The following is a 22,628-nucleotide window of genomic DNA, read 5'->3' as shown; positions in this document are numbered from 1 at the left end:
GGCTCAGTGGGTTGGGGCCTCTGCCTTCAGCTCAGGTCATGGTCTCAGGGTTCTGGGATCAGGCCCCACATCGGGCTCTCTGCTTGGCACAGAGCCTGCTTCCCTTCCTCTGCCTCTCTGCCTGCTTGTGGTCTCTGTCTGTCAAATAGATGGATAAAATCTTAAAAAAAAAAAAAAAAAAGTCTATCATAACAAAGTTCTATACTCAACAACACGACAGATAATTAACTCTTTCTAGCTAGTAAGATACCCAACTACCAAAAGTTATTGGGGAGGCTGCAGAAAGTCCTACAGGAGTCCAGCCAAGAGTCCTATACTTGACAGACAAACTGGAAATGACTGTGGTGAGACCGGCTCAATGGGTATCAAAAATGGTGTAATTTTCAATTACATTTAATAGACTTTGAAGAAGTCTCTTTTCACAATGATTACAGTATAGGTCAAAACCAAGCGAAAGCTAGAATCCCACCACAAGTGATGCCTTAAACGGAGAGAAGCCCAACTGACAGCAAGAAATGGACCAGTGGCCATGGTCGGGTCAGCCTTGATGGGAGGAATTCTTCTAGGTTTTTCAACAAAATTTGCTTCTGTGTAACTTCACACTGATCTCCAGGTTGCTTTAGATCTCTTCCAGTTGCCTCCAAAGCAGTTACCATCTTCACCATTTGGAGATCAGTCATATCAATAGAACTAGTACTCCAGAGTTTAAGGGAATGGGATATAACCTATGATTATAGTCTACCATGATTTAGAAGACTAAAGTATAGTATTATATTAAAACCACAGATTGGGGGCGCCTGGGTGGCTCAGTTGGTTAAGCGTCTGCCTTCTATTCAGATGATGATCCCAGGGTTCTGGGACTGGGCCCAGTGTCGGGCTTCCTGCTCAGCAGACAGTCTTCTTTTCCCTCTCCCTCCGTCCCTTGCCCCGGCTCGTGCTCTCTCCCACTTTCCCAAATAAATACATAAAAATCTTTAAAAAATAAATAAATAAAACTACAGATTGGGCAACTATAGCTGAATATACAATGTTATTTGTCCATTTTTTTCTTTTTAAAGCTGAATGGGGAAGAGTGAAAAGAAAATACATTTATTCAGATTTAAGTTGTATTTATAGTCAGAATAAAAATTTAATATAAAAAGAAAATAACTGCTTAGGAGATAAAGGATCAGCAGGCAGATACAGTAAAACTTGATAATCATTTTATTAGAAACTTCTCTGATTGGGGTGCCTGGGTGGCTCAGGGGTTAAAGCCTCTGCCTTCGGGGTAGGGTCCTGGGATAGAGCCCTGCATCAGGCTCTCTGCTCAGCAGGGTGCCTGCTTCCTCCTCTCTCTCTGTGCCTGCCTCTCTGCCTACTTGTGATCTCTATCAAATAAATAAATAAAATCTTAAAAAAAAAAAAAACTTCTCTGATTTATGTATTGTTACTCAAACAATAAAAACTCCTAGAACTTGATTAAAAAAAATATATATGGGGTGTTACTGGATTCCTTGGCTCTTTTTAAAATACAGCCTTTTTAATTTTTTAGTGTTTGATTCAATGTATACAGTCCTCAAACTACCACCAGAATCAAAATATGGCACATTTCTAACACCACAAAGTATCTTGCTACCTTCATGTCAATCTCTCCACCTCGACTTGTCCCCTCTTGGTTTTAAGGACTATAATTGTGACATTTCTTTTTCAAAACTCAATCCTCTGAACATTCCTGCATTTCCAAGATAGTTCATTGCATTCCATTTGAGAATGTAGTATAGTATTAATAAGTCAGTGAACTCTCTCTGGGCCTAAGGTTTCTTTTTTTTTTCTTTTTTTTTTTAAGATTTTATTTATTTATTAGAGAGAGAAAGAGAGAGCATGTGTGCACACACACAAGCAGGGGGAGCAGCAGGCAGAGAGAGAGGCAGGCTTCCTCCTGATCAAGGAGCCTGATATGGGACTTGATCCCAGGACCCTGGGATCATGACCTGAGCCGAAGGCACATGCTTAACCGACTGAGCCACCGAGGTCTCCAGGTCCTAAGGTTTCTACAGTCAAATTAGTATGGGAAAAAAGATGAGTACACAGAATCACAGAACCCTGTTTAAACTTATATTCCTAAACCTATTTGTTCAGCAAAACTTTTTTCCCCTGAATGCAAATGGACAAGAAAACGTTTACGCAAAGAACAAGAATATGCTGGGACTGAATCACTCAAACTTAAGACTGGAAGTAAATTTTTATATATTATTAAGAATAATGATGGGGAGGAGCACCTGGGTGGCTCAGTCGGTTAAGCATCTGCCTTCGGCTCAGGTCATGATCCCAGGGTCCTGGGATCCAGCCCTATGTCCAGGCTCCCTGCTAAGCGTAAAGTCTGCCTCTGCAACCTCCCCCCATTCATGCTCTCACTCTCTCTCAAATAAATAAATATAATCTTTTTAAAAAAAGAATAATGATGGGGAAAAGCCTTGTTCTTCTTACAAATATATATATATTTAAAGAACCAACTTATAAATGTAAATATAAATTATATTTATATATCTGGGGCGCCTGGGTGGCTCAGTGGGTTGGGCCTCTGCTTTCGGCTCCGGTCATGGTCTCAGGGTCCTGGGATTGAGCCCCGGGTCGGGCTCTCTGCTCAGCAGGGAGCCTGCTTCCCTTCCTCTCTCTCTCTGCCTACCTCTCTGCCAGCTTGTGATCTCTGTCAAATAAATAAAATCTTTAAAAAAAATTATATTTATATGTCATATAAATACATGACAACTTTTGCCTTGTTATTGCCAAATAATATTACAATTCAGTTAATGTCATTTGAAGTCATTCTCATAATAAACTAGAATTGTGTGCTTGTCACCTATTCCTTGTCATTTTCCTACTTTCACCCCAAATTTCCTCCTTCAAGAGATCTGGGTGAAACTGATCCACTCCAGTCTAAGAGTCTGACTGGTTTAACCTTGAGGCACAGCAAAGCCTAAACCAATCTGCACAATGTATTTCTCTACCTTTATTGATCAGAGATGGACATATAACCTAAGCCAGTCAAATAAAAACAGACTCCAAGATTTTTTTCTAGGAGTGCTCACATACAAACTATCTTCCTTCCTAGGAGATATAAATGCAGGAGGTACTAGCACCTTAAATACCTCAAGGTCCCCAGATGGGCTACCTTGGGATAAATCTGACATCACAGAGGGCAGAATGGAAAAACATAAAGAAACTAGGTCATTAATGAAGTTGGACCAATTAAGCTTCGCCTAAAATCTATACCCTCTTTGGACTTCTAAATACATGTAGGTTATTTTGTTGATTCCAATCTCATATTTCTTTTCTAATATTAACAGATATAAATTGTTGTATTTGATTTTGTGAATCGGCTTTATTTTGTAATTCATTTTTATTATAAAGCCAGCTCCTGCCCAAAGTGCCTCATCAGCAAACTAAACTTTTGTGTTCCTATAACTGGTCCAATTGACCAGAAATGTAGTATATCCAGTCAACTATTCCCCTAACACCAGCCAACTCTATACTTACTTGCTTGTTCCTTGATCTTTCTAAATAAGGTCAGATATGCAACCCTAGACGATCACACCATTCCCAAGTTGCCCCTTTTAACACTCTATAAAACACACTTTTGCCAAAATCCCTTGGGAGGAGTACTCCATTGCTTGTAAGGCACTGTACTCCCTGAATTCACGGAATTTTCCCTTGAGTAAAGGACATCAAACTCATTACCAAATGTTCTAGTTTTGCGATCTGACAATAATAAACCGTAATCCAGTAAATAAAATGCTTCTCTAAGTTCTGTGAGCCACCCTGCCAAATTATTGAACCCAAGGAGGGATCACGGCAATCTCTGAACTATATAACTGTTGGTCAGAAGTACAAATAATAGGGGCACCTGGGTGGCTCACTTAGTTAAATGTCCAACTCTTGGTTTCAGCTCAGGTCATGATGTCAGGGTCATGAGATCAAGCCCCGCATGGGACTCCATACATAGCATGGAGTCTTCTAGAGATTTGTCCTCCCTCCCTCCCCCTCTGCTCCTCCCCCCATTCGCATACAGCTCATGCTCTAAAATAAATAAATAAAATCTTTAAAAAAATAAAATAAAAAGAAGTACAGATAATAATCTGGACTTATGATTGGAATCTGAACTGTGGGAGGGGACAGTCTTGTGGGACTGAGCCCTAACTTGTGGGATCTAACACTATCTCCATGTAGATAGTATCAGAATTGAGATTAATTGCTTGGTGGTGTTGAAAACCCACACATTGTACTTACCCTCTGCGTCTTCCATTGGCTTTATACTTCACGATAAACAGGTTAACAATAAACAGGTATACATTAAACAGGTAAACATAAGAGGTATCATAGTTTTTGGCCATAGACCAGGCACCATTTTGTTTACATCTCATATGACACCTCTTTCAGATAATCTTCTCTGCCCAACTCATACCCAAAGGTTCCCATATAAAGGTGCACAAGTTGTCCCCTGCACAACTCCAGTGCGTGATGTACACAGTATGGATGATAGCTTCTGGAGCTCTGTGTTAGGTACTGCTGTCTGTCCTCCCCAAGTTTTATCCATTCTTTCCCCCTAGATTCTGTAAGGTCTTTGATAAATGTTTTTAAGAGTGAAACGACAAAACACTAATTCAAGATAGGTTGTGAGAAGTGAAAACGGAATGTTGCACTCCCTAGAGCAATCACTAAACAATAATACAATATCCAATAGAGGATATAAAATGAAAAATTACAATATACTCAACTTAGGAAAAAAGGCAGGGAAGACAAAACAACATAAAGGGTAAATGGAAAACAAAAAGAGGTACACTAAAATCCAGCCATATTAGTAATTACATTAAATGTAAATGGATTAAACACGCCAATTAAAAGATGAAGACTGTCACACTGGATTAAAAAAAACAAATTAAATGGGGGCACCTAGAGGGCTCAGCTGGTTGGGTGTCTGACTCTTGACTTTTGGCATGATGGTGATTTTAGGGTCGTGGAATTGAGCCCCACAACAGGTTCCATGCTCAGGGCAGGATCTGCTTGGGATTCTCTCTCTCCCTTTTCTCTGCCCTTCCCCCAACTTGCATGTGCTCTCTCTAATAGCCAAAATATTTAAAAACAAAAACAAAAAAAAATTTGACATAATTTACTAGAGATGCACTTTAAATATAAAAGCACAGAGAGTTTGAAAATAAAATACTGAATAGAAAGATATTCTATGAAAACACTAATTATAAGAAAATTGCAGTGGCTATATTTATAGACTTTATTAAAGTATAGCTGAGATGCAATGTTATATTAGTTTTAGGTATACAAAACAGTGATTCAACAACTCTATACATTATGTTATGCTCACCACAAGTGTAGCTACCATCTGTCATCCTACAATGCTACTACAATACCATCAATTTTATTCCCCATGCTGTATAGACAAGGTAGATTAAAACAAGGAGTGGCACCATATAAAAAGGATTTCATACAAATAACTAATTTCATCAAGAAAAGAAAATAAATGGTTTCGAAACACTAAGGGAAAAAACTTGAGAGAAACAAGACAAATGCACAGTCTTAACACCCCTCCTTTGGTAATTGGTAAAACACAAAATAAGGAAGGAATCACACTATTGGACATTTATCCTAGCAAAATGAAAACTTAAGTTCACACAGAAACCTGTACACAAATGTTCACAACAGTTTCATCTGTAAAAGTTAAAAAAAAAAAAAAAAAAAGAATTGGAAATGGCCAAATGTCCTCCAACAAGTTAGTAGGTAAAAAAAACTGTGGTACATCAATACAATAGATGAACATGGAATAAGAAAAAAAATGAACTATGATACAATTTGGATGTATCTCAAAGACACATGCCAAGTGAAAATAAAAGCCATATCTATGTGTTACATACCCTATGATTCCATTTATATAACACTCTCAAAAGCCTACACACACACACACACACACACAGTGAAAACCAGGAGCATAGCAGCTACTGGAGGGGTCAGAAGAGGACTGGAGCTCTTTCAAAGCCCTATTTCCAGATAACTGCTATTATCTGAGCTCACAGGCAGTTCCATGAAAAACCCCATTCCTGAGGCTTCTTATTTTTTAACCCGACTCAGAGCTTGCCCAGCTCTAAGAGCCTTTTCCCCAGGGGAATTTGTCAAAAACAATCAACTGCAATTGTTTAACATCCCAGCTTCTGAGGCAGTTGGTACAAACAAGAAACTAACCAAAAAACTTAAATGGAAAAGTGGGGGCATGAGATCTCCATAAAGGGTTCTGAAAAGTTCTGAATATTCCTGAGAATCTAGAAGGCCATGTACATGTGCCCAGAACTGTGGCATGCTCAACACCTGAAAGGTCCTAAGCAATCATCTCTGAGCCATAAGCCTCAGCACAAACAGGAAATAAAGGTTATGGCAGAGTTGTATTCCTGCCTGAGCATTAAACATATGCTTCTGCAAGCAGAGCCTTTCAGCAAAGATTGGGAGACCATAAAAGTATTGGCAAGAATGTGCAGAAATTGGGGTACATGGGTGACTCAGTCAAAGAAGCTAGCTATCGATTTCAGCTCAGGTCATGATCTCAGGGTCCTGGGATTGAGTTACCATGTTGGTCTCTGAGCTCAGCAGCAAGTCTACTTCAGGATTCTTTCTCTTTATCTCCCTCTCCCTCTGCCCCTCACCCCTGCTCACATGCCTGCATACTCTCTTTCTCTCCCTCTCTCTCTTTAAAATCAATCAATCAATCTTAAAAAAAAAAAAAAAAAAAAAAACTTTTTAATCTTCTACCCTTTTACCCAAAAAAACATTCCAGGCCCATTCCAGGCTTTATTACTCTATTCTAGAAAAAAAAATTAAAGAAACAACAAATACAAAACTACATTAAGACAGTGAGGTATGGGGGCTCCTGGTGGCCCAGTTGGTTAAGCAACTGCCTTCAGCTCAGGTCATGATCCTGGGGTCCTGGGATCAAGTCCCACATGGGGCTGCCTCTGCTCTGCAGGGAGTCTGTTTTTCCCTCTCTCTCTGCCTGCCACTCCCGCTGCTTGTGCTCTCTCTCTCTGTCAAATAAGTCAATAAAATCTTAAAAAAAAAAAAAGTGTGGTATTGGCATAACAATATATAAATAGATCAATGGATCGAAATAGTTCTGGAAAAAACCTATACCAATCTAATCAATTGATGGAGGACTCTTTCAAGAAACTCTTACACCATAGCAAGAATATAGTTTAAGACAGATCATAGATGTAAATTTGAAAGCTAAAACTATAAAACTTCTAGAAGAAAACATTTAATGGAATAGTTACTTAATTTTGTGACAGCAATAAGGAAAGATCTGAAAGATTTCTAAGAACAAAATAGATAATAATCATAAAATAAATCAAATCTATTAATTTGACTCCATCAAAATTTAAAATTTCTGCTTCTGAAAGACACTAAAATGGTAAGACAGGGCTCAAAGTGGGGAGAAAACATCTGTTACATATCCAAGTGCGTATGTGAGAGAGAGACAGAGAGTGTGTGTGTGTGTGTGTGTGTGCGTGCGTGTGTGTGTGTGTGTGTAAAATCTGACAAATAACTTGTGTCCAGAATATAAAGAAAACTACATATCAGTAACAAAAAAAATCCAATCAAACTACGGGTAAAAGACTTAAACTGACAGTTCAAAAGAAAAGATAAGCAATGGGTATATAATCACAATATCATTAGTCATCAAGGAATTAAAAACTAAAACCATAAAATATAACTACAAATCCACCAGAATGGCTAAATTAAAAAAGGCCTGAGGTACCTGGGTGGCTCAGTTGGTTAAGTGTCTGCCTTCAACTCAGGTCATGATCCCAGGGTCCTGGGATAGAGCCCCATGTTTGGCTCCATGCTCAGCAGGGAGTCTGCTTCTCCCTACCCCCCAGCTCGTGCTTTCTCTCTCTCAAATAAATAAATAAAATCATTAAAAAAAGAAAAAATATGGGGCATCTGGGTGGCTCAGTGGGTTAAAGCTTCTGCCTTCAGCTCGGGTCATGATCTCAGGGTCCTGGGATCGAGCCTCACATTGGGCTCTCTACTCAGCAGGGAGCCTGCTTCCTCCTCTCTCTCTCTCTGCCTGCCTCTCTGCCTACTTGTGATCTCTGTCTGTCAAATAAGTAAATAAAATCTTTAAAAAAAAAAAAAAACCACCAACATTTAAAAAAAAGAAAAAATATGGAATAACTGGTAGTTTTATAACACCATCAGTAGGAATGTGGAATGTGCTCAGTTTTCCACTTTGAAAAAGTTCAGTGGTTTCTAAAGTTAAACAGACATCTATCCTAGGACATAGCAATTTCCACACCTAGGTGTTTACAAAAGACAAAAGACTTTTTTTTTTTTTAAAGATTTTATTTATTTATTTGACAGAGAGATCACAAGCAGGCAGAGAGGCGGGCAGAGAGAGAGGAGGAAGCAGGCTCCCTGCTGAGCAGAGAGCCCGATGCGGGGCTCGATCCCAGGACTCTGAGATCATGACCTGAGCCGAAGGCAGCGGCTTAACCCACTGAGCCACCCAGGCGCCCCAAGACAAAAGACTTTTAAAAAAAGTTCATAGCAACCTTATTTATAGTAACCAAAAATTAGAAACAACCCAAAGTCCACCAATAGGATAATTGTTACTATCTCTGTATAATGGAATATTACTTAGCAATGAAAACGAACAAACTGATATACACATCAAAATGGATGACTCTCAAAATTGTTATTGAACAAAAGTAATCAGATAAAAGTAAATAGACACAAATAGTGCTTACCACAGAATTCCATGTTTATGAAGTCCTACAACAGGCAAACCAGTATCTACCAACAGAAGTCAGAAAATGGTTGCCTGGATAGGACGGGGAGTAGAATTGATTGAAAAGAGGCAGGGGAAATGACCATGTTTTATATATTGACCTGAGTTGTGTTTATACAAATAAATAAATATATGAATATATATTCATATTCAAAATTCAGTGAACTTAGGATCTGTGATTTTACTCTACATAATTGTATCACTGGCATTTCTTTTCACTAGCTAAATGGATAGACAAAGGAAATATTTGTGTCCCTTAGGCTCTGTAAGGCCAATTCTTGTATTTGTATTCTGAATATGCCTTCTTGCATACTCAAGAAAATTATCTCTGATATGGTAACTTATTTAATAAAGCTTTTTTGATAAAAAAAAATTTACAGTCTTTCACACTAATGAGACACTAATTTACGCAGTAAATCTTCTCTCTCTCTCTTTTTTTAATTTTACTTGTTTGTCGGAGAGAGCACAAGCAGGGGGTGCAGCAGGCAGAGCAGGAAGCAGGCTCCATGCTGAGCAAAGAGCTGCACGCGGAACTCGATCCCAGGACCCTGGGATCATGACCTGAGCCAAAGGGAGACACTTAACCAAGTGAGCCACCCAAGCATCCCAAGTAATAAATTTCTCTTTGAACCCCTCCCAAGAAAACAAAACAAAACAAAAAATCCCTCTTCACTCTGTCCAGCATTATCTATTTCTCTGCTTCCTAAAGGATTATTCTTTTCAACATACAAATAATGTTGAAATTTCGGCCCCCCTCAAAATCTCCATATATAGCTTCAACAACTATTAATTTCCTGCTTCCCGTTAACAGTAAAACACTTCTAAAAGGTAGTCTATGCTCTGTTAAATAGTAAGTTCCCTTAAACTAGACAAAATTGTTCCATTTTATTTAATCTTTTTAGTTATCTCTACACCCAACCTGGTCATTACCTCATGACCCAGAGATCAAGAGTGGCATGTTCTTCTGACTGAGCCAGCCAGGCACTCCAACAAAATTGTTCATTTTAAATTCAATTTTCAGAAACACATATGTGACATGACTAATACTTATAATTTGTAGTTTAAACATTTTTATATGTTACTGTCTTTTTTTACATCATTGTCTTTAAAGCCTCACAATAACCCCATAGGGTAGGTATTGCAATTATCTCTAACAGAATAAGAGGTTCAGAAAGGTTTTATAACCTGCCAAAAGTCAGACAACAAATAAATGAGTCCCAACTTCAAATCATGTTTTATATACTATATCTGGACATCTAGAACTCTCAGTACAATAAAAATGTCTGACCAATGAAAAATACCCAAACTCAGCCAAAATATAGGCTAATATTCCATTATCTTATGGTCCTGTTTCAAATCTACTACAACAGAATTTTTAAAGTGTATAAGTAGATGACCAGATAATTTATTACCCAAATAGGACACTTTTGAGAATAAAGGAAGGACTATTAATAATTTTGCCAGGATAACTAGCATGATCCAGGATTGTCCTGGGCAAACTGGGACATATGGTCATCCTATTTATAAGCTAGTCTTGATATTTGAAAATAAAAACCCATATTTATGTTTTATTGTAGTATTTTTTATTTTTTTATTTTTTAAGATTTTGTTTATTTGACAGAGACACAGCTAGAGAGGGAATACAAGCAGGGGGAGTGGGAAAGGGAGAAGCAGGCTTCTTGCCAAGCACGGAGCCTGATGCAGGGGCTCGATCCCAGAACCCTGGGATCATGACCTGAGCTGAAGGCAAACACCTGATGACTGAGCCACCCAGGTGTCCCAATTATAGTATTTTTTAAGTAACAATTTAAAAAGGAGTAGGCATGAAGAGGTAAAGAAACAAGATTGTTAACCAATGTTAGAGGAAAGGGTTAACATTCCAACAGTCCAGGCAATCATTTTGGTTCCCTTTTATATCTGACAGTTCTTAATGTAGCAATACTGTGGCTGGAAAGATTTGTAGTTAGGAGGCCTTACATGCTTTTTCAAACAAAGATGACCTATTTACAAATATGAGCATTAACAACTGACAACACTGCACAGTTCTATATGAAAAGGATTTGTTTTTGTTCTTCAGTATATTTCATAAATGAAACAATTTTATTTTAAAAGCTCATTTGCCTAAGAAGTCCCATAGCATAAAAAAGTTTGCATAGTAATCTGAAATTCACAATTCTTATAAAAGACACAGGTCCTGCAAGGAGTCTGAAAATTCTATTTAAAGGTTCCAAAGAAACTAACTCAACAAAGCAAGTCAGCTTCGATCTTAGCCACATTTTAGTCTCCATATGAATGTTCGCCATCTGAGTGGCTTGGCAGATCTTATTGGACGCATCTCAAAAGTCTTGAGTGTTAGAAGAAAAATACCCTAGGACCCAACTCACAGCCCACATAAATTTTCCAATGTAGGCCTAACCCACAAAAGTAGTTCCAGAATCATCATGTAGGCCACAGTCATGTCAAGTCCCAGAATAGACCAAATCTAACCTGTCTGGACAGGACAAAGAATAGGGTTCCTTAGCTCTATAGCAAACACTCTGTCTCCCTACCTAATTTTCCTAGTCTTCCCTGGCACAAAATCAAGCTCTAAAGCAATGTCCAAAACCAGTCTAGGCATTGATGTTAGGAAAACAAGGCAATATTCACAGCAGTATTTTGAAACAGTGTTGCACAGTGTAAAGTACATAAAGTAGGAGTCAGAAGACCTAAGTTCTATCTTAAGCTCTACCACTGCCTAACTAGGACATACCCTTCACTTTGAGCCTCAAGGTCCAGTACAGAGAAAGGAAAAGGGTAAAATGCCCTCTAAGATTTCTCTTTTTTTTTTTAAGATTTTTTTTCCTTATTTAATTGAGAGAGAGAGTGAGAGAGAAAGCAGAGCAGGCAAAGAGGGGCAGAGGGAGTAGCAGACTCCCCACTGAGCAGGGAGCCCAAAGCAGGGACTTGATCCAGGGAACCCCAGATCATGACCTGAGCCAAAGGTGGACGCTTGACTGACTGAATGACCCAGGTGCCCTTTAAGATTCTCATCTAGGCCAAACACTGTACATCTTTCAATGTCTCCTGAATTTAACTCATTATCAACTTCCCTATTGGGCCAGTTAAAATGACAAAACCATCAACTTATCAAATATGCTTTATCATTTCCCGAATAAAGACCAGTTGGAATCTGATATATTTAACAAAAAGCGAAAGTTATTCTTCAAGGATTATTGGTTTTAGAGGCTGTAAATTTAGACTCATCAGTAATGATGTAGCAGAGTAGAATACAAAAAACAAGTCGAAAAGACAGTTATCGCCAGCCAAATTCATTCAAAGATCTTAGATTCTTTTTAAATGCTTTTGATTTAAATAATTATTTATGAATTCCTAATAGTTGAATGTTAATTTGTAAAGGGCATTGAACCAGGTGTCTAGAGATCTGAATTCTAGTTAAAGATCTGCAACTGTTTGCTTGAGCTTAAATCGCAGTTTCTCTTGGCTTCAGTTTCTTGAAATGTAAAACGAGAGAATCAGGTAAGTTTGCTTCCTATTTAAAAATCTAAAATTTAGGGGCGCCTGGGTGGCTCAATGGTTTAAGACTCTGCCTTCGGCTCAGATCAGGGTCTCAAGGTCCTGGGATCGATGCGGGTCTCTCTGCTCAGCGGGGAGCCTCCTTCCCCCTTTCTCTCTGCCTGCCTCTCTGCCTACTTGTGCTCTCTCTCTCTCTGCCAAATAAACAAATAAAATTTAAAAAAAAAGACATTTAAAAAAATTAAAATTGTAACTTTTTTTCAGACAACAGTCTCTAAGAGATTCAAATTGCTTTAATGAGAGAACACTGCATTTACAAAATGTCCTAAAACTTAAAAGCACTTTCATACCTATCCAACAACACTGTGGGATACACATTAGCATCATCATCACTGAGTATTTCATTAAACAAATGTCCAGAGAAAAAAGAAAAGGAAAATCAGTTAATTCAAGAAAAATGACTCAGAACCCTGGCATGCTGACCACTAGTCTGGTTTCCAATCTTATATTCTGTCATTGAAAAGACACACATTACTATAGTTAGCAAAAATTATTTTAAGTGTGGTGTAAAAAACAACTGGACATAAAATCAGATTTGAATAATTTTGTGATCTTGATCACTCTCATCACCAGTAAAAGCTGGTTAATTAATACCGATCTTTGGGCTACTGTTAGACTTGGCACAAAATGGGAGCAAGCCTAACAGCATGTCTGTGAAAACTAAAACTGACAAAATTCACTGAAAGCAGTCCTCAGTGGAAAGTAGCTGCTTTCTGTAGGATTATCGACTCATTCAACACTGCCACCACTTATAGAGAGTTGCTTCAACTTCAGTCTCCCTGCCTACTCGTGAACCTAAGTTCTAAGTTATCAAATTCCTTAGAGAACTAGAGCAAAGCAGAAGAGTTGCTATAATTGTTTCCATGATACTTGACAATTTTAGTCCATAGAAGCAGCTTTTTCAGGAAATTTAAGTTAAGGATATTGTTTCTATAGAAGCATCATGCAGTACACTACATCATGGATGTCTGGATTCAATTCCTAACTACTACTAAACGATTTCGCACAAGGCACTCAACTTTTATTGGTCTGTTTCCTCAGGTGTAAATGTGGTATCTGGTTTAGATAACATATCAAAAATTTGGGGGGAGTCAGAGTGCCTTCAGCTCGGGTCACAATCCCAGGGTCCTGGGATAGAGCCTCCCATTGTGCTCCCTGCTCAGCAGGGGGCCTGCTTCTCCCTCTCCCTCTGCCTGCTTTTGCCCACACACCCTCTCTTTTCTCTCTCTGCCAAGTAAATAATTACAATCTTTAAAAAAATAAAAAAATTTTGGGGGTCATCACTATAATTCAAGACTATGTAAAATACAAACTAACATCTGAAGAAATAACCATAAAATTTAACTAATAGCAAATATCAATCTTTCCACAAGTCGAATAAGGCAGATGTCAACCTTTACTTCAGTCTTGAACACAATGGCCGTTCAACCCCTACATTAAAACAGCCATCACTTACTAGCAACCGAGGCCTTAGACTTGTGTTTCTCCACTGAAGAGCAACCAGGAAGACAATGGTCAATTAAAACTGAGTCCACATTAAGAACTGATTCTTAACATAGAAAGTATCTAACCCACACTCCTAATTAGTGGCAGGCTGCATGTATGGGAATGGAAGTGGGAGTGAGACGAGGGGATATTAACTTGGTTTGACAGCATAATGTTAATTCATTCGAAAACACTCTTGGCATTAAAAGCTAGACTCTTATGTCCCAATATAACTTACTGTGAATCCTTTCCAGGTGGGTCTCCAAGTTTTAGCACCTGGATTTCTCCTTCTGCATAATGAGGTAAGTATTCTTTGTCTATGTTAGTATAAATTTATATAATTTAAGAAACTGTATCCAAGTTCAGCACAGTTGCATCTTATCTTATCTTACCTGAGGATTACATTCCCAAGTCATCTCTTGAATATTATACAGTCAAAATTAGCACTGAGATATCATCAGGGCTTAGAATGTTGGAAGCTCACGGACCAAAAATTAATTTATTTTATTCTCTTCCAATTTGTTTTAGAGCCTCCCTTTCCCTGGGACAATGAACACCAAGGTCTACTTTGAAAGAGGCAGTTGAGAACACTGGGTATAAAGCAATTTATCTCTTTTTATAAATAGTCGCATTAGCATAGTTCAACATTCTGTCAATGCTACCTGCAGAAAGTGGAGGGGCCCATTAAGCTCTTACCATTAACAAAACAAAAACAAACAAAAAACCAAACCTTCACAACTTTGGGAAAGCAATTGGGGTAAGTCTCCTGTTTTTTTGCTCTCGCTTTATACCTCTATCCCACAAAAGTCATTTCACTTGTGACTCTCAAATAAAAGTAGGTAAACAGATGGTACCTTTGGGAACCAGAATATTAACTCCAGTCAGAAGCAAACATTTTAGGGACACACACAATTTCGCAACTTAGGGGCTACGTATCTACATCAGAGCAGAGCCAAATATGCTGGTCTGCTCATGGCCACCAACGAAGTTGTCAGAAGGCATGACATGCAGGCATGGCCACACATGGTCCACGTCACACTTCCTCAGGCGCTGGGTCACCCCTGGGAGGGAAAGGTAGCTGCATTTTTTTTTCTCATGAGAAATCCATTACACACACAAGCAAGCTTCCACCCTGGAATCTGGGCGGGGGTCACCTCACCGGTGCGGCTAGTTATTGGGCTCCGCCATGTGCCAGAGACCCAAAAACTTCTGAGAGCAGCCATGACCACATAAAAAGTGCAGAGAGAACCTCCAACGTAAGGGGGACCCGTGCCACGGGGAGGCTGCAGACCACTCAAGAGAAGGGGCGACAGTTCTCAGCAGTCAGGAGGCTAACGCCCAGTAGGCGAGCACTTTAGGCTGCCGCCCTCTCTCATTACCTGATGGACGTCATGGCTTCACTTTCCTGCCCCACGCACCAGCGCTCGCCTCAGATGCTCTGCGTCCGCACCGGCAGCAGCAGCAGCAGGTACCACGGCAACTGCTCCTCTGCTCGGGCACTCGGCGACCGGGAGCGCGTCCTCACACACCCCGCACGCCAGCGGCCCCCGCCGAACCGGCCCCACGTGCTGATTGGCCGCGCCGGGAGGGGGCGGGCGCTCCGCCCACCGCCGGAGGCCGGAGATGAGCCCCGGGCGCCTCCGGGCGAGGCAGCCGGCCGCGTGTCTCGTGTCCGCTCCCTGGCGCTCTGGCTAGCGGAGTGGCTAGCGGGCGCGGTGGCCATCTTAAGTCTTGGTAACAAGGTTCCCCCTGTTCCCGGCTTGTGGGGCATGAGGCTGGTGCCCGCCTCAAAAATGGCCGCCCCAACTGGCAACCGGTTTGTCAGTCACATGGCCACGTTCTACCTCTGCAAGCTCAGGTCGCCTTTAACAGGACTTGGGACAGGGACGCTGTCAGGGTAGTCTGTGGGGATGGAGTTTAACGGCCTGGAAAACCCACCTGCAGAAGAAAAGCAGAAACCTCCTGGGAAAACCTCTCAGCCTGGGGAAAACAGAATGCGTGGCAACAGCAGCAGGATGTGTTAAATTCGAACTCGCAGCCTTTAAGTATCGGTTGCTCAGTCCAGCGGTCTCCAAACGTTCTTCGACTTAAGAAACACTTAGAACGGCTTATTTAATATCTAACTGTCCAGGGCCCATTGTAAACTTTGTGCATCATAATCTAGAAAGGTGGGGTACAGATACTGGTATTTTTAGCGAGTACCAGGTGATCCAGGTACACATTTAAGTTTTAAAGCCTCTGGGCCTAATTAGCCCACTCATACTATACTGCTAACCATACTTTTCTTAAAAGTATACAAAGCTCCGAAGCAAGTATCTAATGCCACAAAGGGGCGGGAAATGGAAGAACCCGAACTCCTGGCCCTAAACGTAAAATTTAGTGTGGCCAAAAGGCTGAGAAATTGATTCTGAACCACTAATAAGACAGGTAAACGTCAACTGCGGTAAGGACCAGAGGCAGTAAAATCATAAGCTTTATAACCTAAATAGCCTTAATTCCCTCTTTATTCTCTGTAAAGTAGTATTTTTATTAACACACTACAGCCCCCAGTGACATTCACTTACTGACCATATAGGATGTGATCAGTTCCATAGGTCTGAAATCAGTTATATTAGAAACACAATCCCACATATACTGAAATGTGCCCAATGTGATCAAAATGAATGAATTTATTTTATTTAATTTTAATTAAAGTTTAAAACCAAAGCAATAATATATTTTCCATCAAACACAATTTTGTTTTTATTGGACTGTATCTCACTGTTTAACTGCTAAAAATTAAGCACCCAAATTGAGACACTGTAAATACAAAATACATACCAAAGTTTTCAAGACTTAGTACAAAAAATATTTATTAATTATTTCAGTAATAATTTTTATATTGATTACATGTTATGATACTTTGCTACAGTGGGTTAAATAAAATATATTAAGATTAATTTAAGCTGTTTCTTTTTACTTTTTTAATGCGGCTACTAGCAAACTTAAAACATATGCATCTTGCATTACATTTCTACTTGACATTGTTATTCCACTGTCCAAGATAGACTTCCTTCTTACCTATCCTTGCTCCTCTGACAGAATAATCATGTTCACAAAATGAAATCAGTAGGGAGACCAGTTTATACAGATCTGTATTACCTTGCTAACCATCTAAAACATCAACTATTTCAAGATGTCCTGTTTTATTCAAAAACGTTTTAGCATTGTTCTCTTTAATTTAGTAAACGACTAACCAGAATGAACTCATGGAATATAAATCTTTGTTTAGTCCATGACTAAAGATTGTTAAAAACATAACTATGCTTTGCTGAGTGAGACGTTGACCAAATGTCCACAAGTAGACAAATCAGTTGTTTCTCTGGATTAAAAAAGATCTGAATCAAAGAAGCTGCAGAATAGCAATTTGAAGTGGAGGAGACATGAATAATTCAACAGTTTCCCTCCTCCTCTTGTGGAAAATGCTGATAGCCTACATGAACTAAAATCAAATCAGGAATAATCCTTGGGAAGGATTTCAAAACCTCAATGTAATTTTTAATATGCAATGTAGTATAGTGCTACTTTATTATGCACACACATCATTTGAGCGATCTTGTTAAAATAAGGGTCTAACTCAATAGGTCTCTGTGGCCAAGAATTTGCCCGTTCTTTATGCACCCAGATCTCATCAATTGCCTCTTGTCCATGGACCATATTAAGTAGCAAGGTTGTAGAGGTAGCAAGCCAGACAGTGTGGAATCTCTGCTTGACTCTACTAACTGCATGAACTTGGGCTGGTTTTTAACCTATCTGTCCCTCAGTTTACCCATTATATGCTTTTCAGGGCATTGTGAAAATTAAAATTTAACTCTAGTCAAGTGTCTTTTGGAGCCCTTGGCATGTGAGGTTAAGTACTACTTTGTTATAATCACACTGGTTAAAATTACATCCCTGGAAAGCGTAATATGAAATGAACATGAGGGGTTCCTGGATGGCTCAGTCCCTTAACTGTCTGCCTTCAGCTCAGGTCATGATCCCAAGGTTCTGGGATCGAGCCCCATGTCCAGCTCCCTGCTCAGGGGAGAGTCTGCTTCTCCCTCTCCCATTCTCCCTGCTTGTGCTCTCTCACCTGCTCTCTGTCAAATGAATAAATAAAATCTTTTTTTTTTTTTAAGTTTAAGTAATAGTTACTCAGTAGCTGTGTGTGTCTGTGTGTGTGTGTGTGTGTGTGTGTATTTGCATGTGTGAGAAAGACAGAGAGGGAGGAAGGGAGAGATGGGAAAAACTGGGTGAAGAGAGGGTAAGGAAAAATTAGAAAAAGAATAAAAGGCCTAGGGGTGCCTGGGTGACTCGGTGGGCTAAAGCCTCTGCCTTCAGCTCAGTTCGTGATTTCAGGGTCCTCGGATCGAGCCCCGAATCGGGCTCTCTGCTTAGCAGGGAGTATGCTTCCTCCTCCCCCCCTCTCTCTCTCTGCCTCTCTGTCTACTTGTGATCTCTATCAAATAAATAAATAAAATCTTAAAAAAAAAAAAAAGAATAAAAGATCTAGGAGAGAAAGAATAAAGATCTGCTTTTGCATGGAAAAACATGTCCCTACTTTTATCCCTACCTGACTTTGAAAGAGCAATCACACACAAGCCCTGTTTGCTGAAATAACATGTTTATGTCTATACCTGCTGAAATGAACTGGTACCTAAATACATTTTAAAAAACTAAACTTTCTGAAAGTTGCATTGAGGGTGCCTGAGGGGCTCAGTCACTTAAGTGTCTGCCTTGGGCTCAGGTCATGATTTCAGGGTTCTGGGATCAAGTCCCGCATTGGGATCTCTGCACGGCGGGCAGTTGGCTTCTTCCTCTCACTCTTCCTTTGTCCTCTCCTCCCTCCTCAAATAAGTAAATAAAATCTTTAAAAAAAAAAAAAAAAAGAAAAGAAAATAGCATTGAATGATTATGAGTAAAAAACATTTAAAAGTTTTGAATGTTAGATGAAGAGGATGTGATATGGCTTTATTTTGATTGATTGAAGATTTGAATATTCCAGACTCTTATCTTTCCTTAATGATACAGAATTCAGATGCTTCAGAAGCCAGACGCTTAACCAACTGAGCCACCCAGGAGCCCTAGTTATTTTTTTGATCAATTTTTCAACTAACTTATTTCAAATGTAATCTTTTAATTTTAGGGAAAAAATAGCCAACTGAAATTCCTAACTTCCATTAACCTCCTTATAGCTTCAATCATTGCATCAAGATAAGTGGCAGAGTAGTTTGCTCTTGGGTAGATAAGTAAATATTCTATTTTATTTAATAGTTTGGTTAGTCAGCCACTATAAAAGCAAATAGATAACTAACCTCAAACAGCTAAGTGCCTCTGGGTACCATAAATAAATACACAGACCACCCCCCTCCCACTCTATTTTTTCAACAAATGCTTCAAGCCCCAAAATGATAGCCAAGTTCTCTTCAAACACAACCAGTTTTGCTGTTAAGGGTGTCATAAAACAAGCACTTTCATACATTGTTAGTGGGAGTATAAATTAATCTATTTCTAGAAAGCTTTTTGGTAGTATGTGCCAACAACTCCTTTTTTAGGAAACAATCATAAATAAAATAGAACAATGTGAACAAAGATTTGTACACACATTTATTCAGTTCAGCATTAATAACAGAAAAAATTTATGATATTCTAAATAACCAAAAATAGGGTAATGTTTAAATAAATTGCAGAAGAATGTTATGGAGCTATTATAAAATGTTTTCATAGAACTTTTAAGGATGTAGGAAAATACTCATGTTAAATGAAAGCAAAAATAAACAAAAGGAATGCAGAGTATGACCTTGACTGTATTAAAAAAAAAAATACATGCCATTATGCAAAGAAAAAAGGTGGGAAAGAAATATGCCAATATGTCATTACTGGTTTCTCTGGAAAGTGGGATTATATGTAATTTTTACTTTCTTTTTCATATTGATCTACCTTATAAACTTTCTAATATATATATGGATTTTATTAATGTAAAATTTTCATATTATTAAATTTTAATTATCTTTCTGAAATATTTTAAAAATACAAAACTTATTCCTTCTGTTTTTTAAATGAATTTTTTAAATTACAACCCATCAAAACTACACTTTATTATTAGAGGAACTGAGCTTATTTTACACATCTTATTTTTCATGTATAAAGACTGTTTAAAAGAGGAATAACAAAAATAAAATGTCTTTATGATTTTCTTGGTTAATTTTAAATCTTAACTTGACAAAAATTAAAAGCATAAATACAACTTTTAGAGCTCTGCATAGCCCTTCTGAGGCCAGCTGTCAACACTGAAAGTGGAATGCCTTCCCTGCATATTACTTAAAAATACATCTCCTCAGTTCCTATAAATTAAGATGCTATTAAAATAATGCTTCTAAAACAATCTATATGCTACTCCAAAAAGAGAAATTTCCTAAGACTTAACTCCCGAAAAGTAAGTAGTGTGCCATAGAGTAAAGTTCGGGAACCTGGAAAAAAGGAGACAGGAATTCTAATCCCGGAACTAACAAAGAATGTTACTACCTTTAGCCATTAGTTTTCTTACCTGAAACATAAGGGAGTTTGTTATAGGTGATATCTCAAGTCCTAAAATTTCAGTTTTATTGGTCAACAAAAGAAAAAAAGTTCACTTGTGTCTCAATACAACTTGGATTGTTTCTTCAAAGAGTTGATCAATTTTAATTCAATTTTAGTTAGCTTTCATTATGGACAAGATTATTCTAAGAAACACTGCTGAGTGTATTAACTCTTCCCCAAAGACATTATATATAAAAGGTCTGCTATTTTTATTTTAATTATTACCTGTAGATTCTTATGTCACATTTCATTTAAACATTACATATTCAAATAATATAATCTTTTTTTTCGTTTAAGATTTATTTATGTATTTGTCAGAGAGAGAGATCACAAGTAGGCAGAGAGGCAGGCAGAGAGAGAGGGGGAAGCAGGCTCCCCGCTGAGCAGAGAGCCCGATGAGGGGCTGGATCCTAGGACCCTGAGATCATGACCTGAGCCGAAGGCAGAGGCTTAACCCACTGAGCCACCCAGGCGCCCTAAATAATATAATCTTTAAATGGAACCTGACCATTTATTTCCCAGGAGAATTCGAAGAATATAATAACATTTGATTGACTGAACTTTATTTAGTAAAAACTCTTAGCAAAACTCCTTCCCAGGAACACCTACACAGTGTTTCTTTATTTCCAGTGAACTACAAATCTCTGAAACTCAAAGAAAACCTCTAGTCTGAAGTACAGGACAACAGTGCTATCCAATTATTAATGCTGCCAAGAACACATTTTTAAACTGTACAACTTAATATCACTACCACTTCATTAAAGAAAGGGCATTTGGGGGCACCTGGGTGGCTCAGTGGGTTAAGCCTTTGCCTTCATTCAGCTCAGGTCATGATCTCGGGGTCCTGGGATCCAGGCCCGCATCGGGCTCTCTGCTCAGCAGGGGGGGCCTGTTTCCTCCTCCCCCTCTGCCTGCCTCTCTGCCTATTTGTGATCTGTCAAATAAATATATAAAATCTTGGGGAAAAAAAAAGAAAGAAAGGGCATTTTAACATAAAAATGTATGAAGGAGGGCTTCTGGGTGGCTCAGTTGATTAACTGTCTGACTCTGGATTTCAGTTCAGGTCATGGTCTCATGGTCATGAGATTGAGCTCCATGTCCCGTGGGCTCCACACGCAGCAGGGAATCTGCCTGTCCCTCTCCCTCTGCTCCTCTCCCCGCTCACTCTCTCAAATAAATAAATATTTTTTTAAATGTATGAAGGACATCACAAAATAAAGAAGAGCTCTTCCCTAAGTATTATTGTAATCTTAAAAATACAGTCTCTACAGAATATTTTTTTCTTATTTTTATTTCACTTCAGATCTGGTCTATGGTACTTACAAACAAGCTTTTAGGAATTATTCACTATTAACTCAACAGATATTTATTGAGCAGCTACTCAACTGCTCAAGACAATAGAGATTCAGGGCGCCTGGGTGGCTCAGTCAGTCATTAAGTGTCTGCCTTGGGCTCAGGTCATGATCTCAGGGTCCTGGGATTGAGCCCCACATCAAGCTCCCTGCTTAGCAGGAAGCCTGCTTCCCCCTCTCCCACCCCCCCTGCTTGTGCTCTCTCTCTCACTGTTGTCTCTCTCTTTCAAATAAATAAATAAAATCTTAAAAAAAAAAAAAAGACATAGAGATTCAGCTACAGTAAAGAACATGAACTGCCTTTACATTCCAGTGAGGGTATATGGATGAATAACCCAACAGTAAAACATCAAATGATCATAAGTGCTATGCACAGAACTAAAAACACATCAGTGTAGAGAACGGGTTTTTAGATAGTCTGGGAAGGCTTCCAGCAGGAGAAAATGGAATGACAAGGAAAAGACAGGTGGAGGAAGGTCATTACTGATAGCAAGAAAATGATGGCTAGAAAAGCAATGTGAAAAAGGCAAGCAAGAGAAGAAATATGGTGGTTAAAGCAAGAAGCAGATCATGGTATCTTCTATGAGCCTACGAAGTTTTTACTTTGTTATAATAAGCATGACAGGAAGTCACTGTTTTAACACCTGTTTTAATGTTTTAAACACACAAATAACATGATCTAATTGTTTCCAAAGATCACCCTTGGTATTTGTACAGAGAATGCACTACAGGAGCATGAAAGGAGAAAGACCAAATTAGAAGTCTATTACAGTAATAGAGCTGACAAATAATAGTGG

General features: G+C 38.9%; 1 protein-coding gene across 2 annotated transcripts in view; it reads right to left on the bottom strand.

Annotated features, from left to right (window-relative positions):
- The window catches only part of LOC111144874 (adenosine kinase), a 531,020-nt gene that overhangs the window by 492,421 nt on the left and 15,971 nt on the right, over positions 1-22,628 (bottom strand). The window contains exon 2 of one of the 2 annotated variants that reach the window (XM_022499443.1): positions 9,075-9,152. In XM_022499443.1, coding sequence (XP_022355151.1) covers positions 9,075-9,152 — 78 coding nt within the window. Of the gene's footprint in view, positions 1-9,074; positions 9,153-15,261; positions 15,437-22,628 lie in introns of those variants that run through there. The other variant, XM_022499444.1, reaches the window with a different exon arrangement.

Source organism: Enhydra lutris, unplaced genomic scaffold, assembly GCF_002288905.1.
Source record: "Enhydra lutris kenyoni isolate GAN:26980312 unplaced genomic scaffold, ASM228890v2 scaffoldscaffold12, whole genome shotgun sequence".
NCBI lineage: Eukaryota > Metazoa > Chordata > Mammalia > Carnivora > Mustelidae > Enhydra > Enhydra lutris.
Note: the sequence above shows the minus strand (reverse complement) of the source record. Positions and strands in the feature narration are given on the sequence as shown.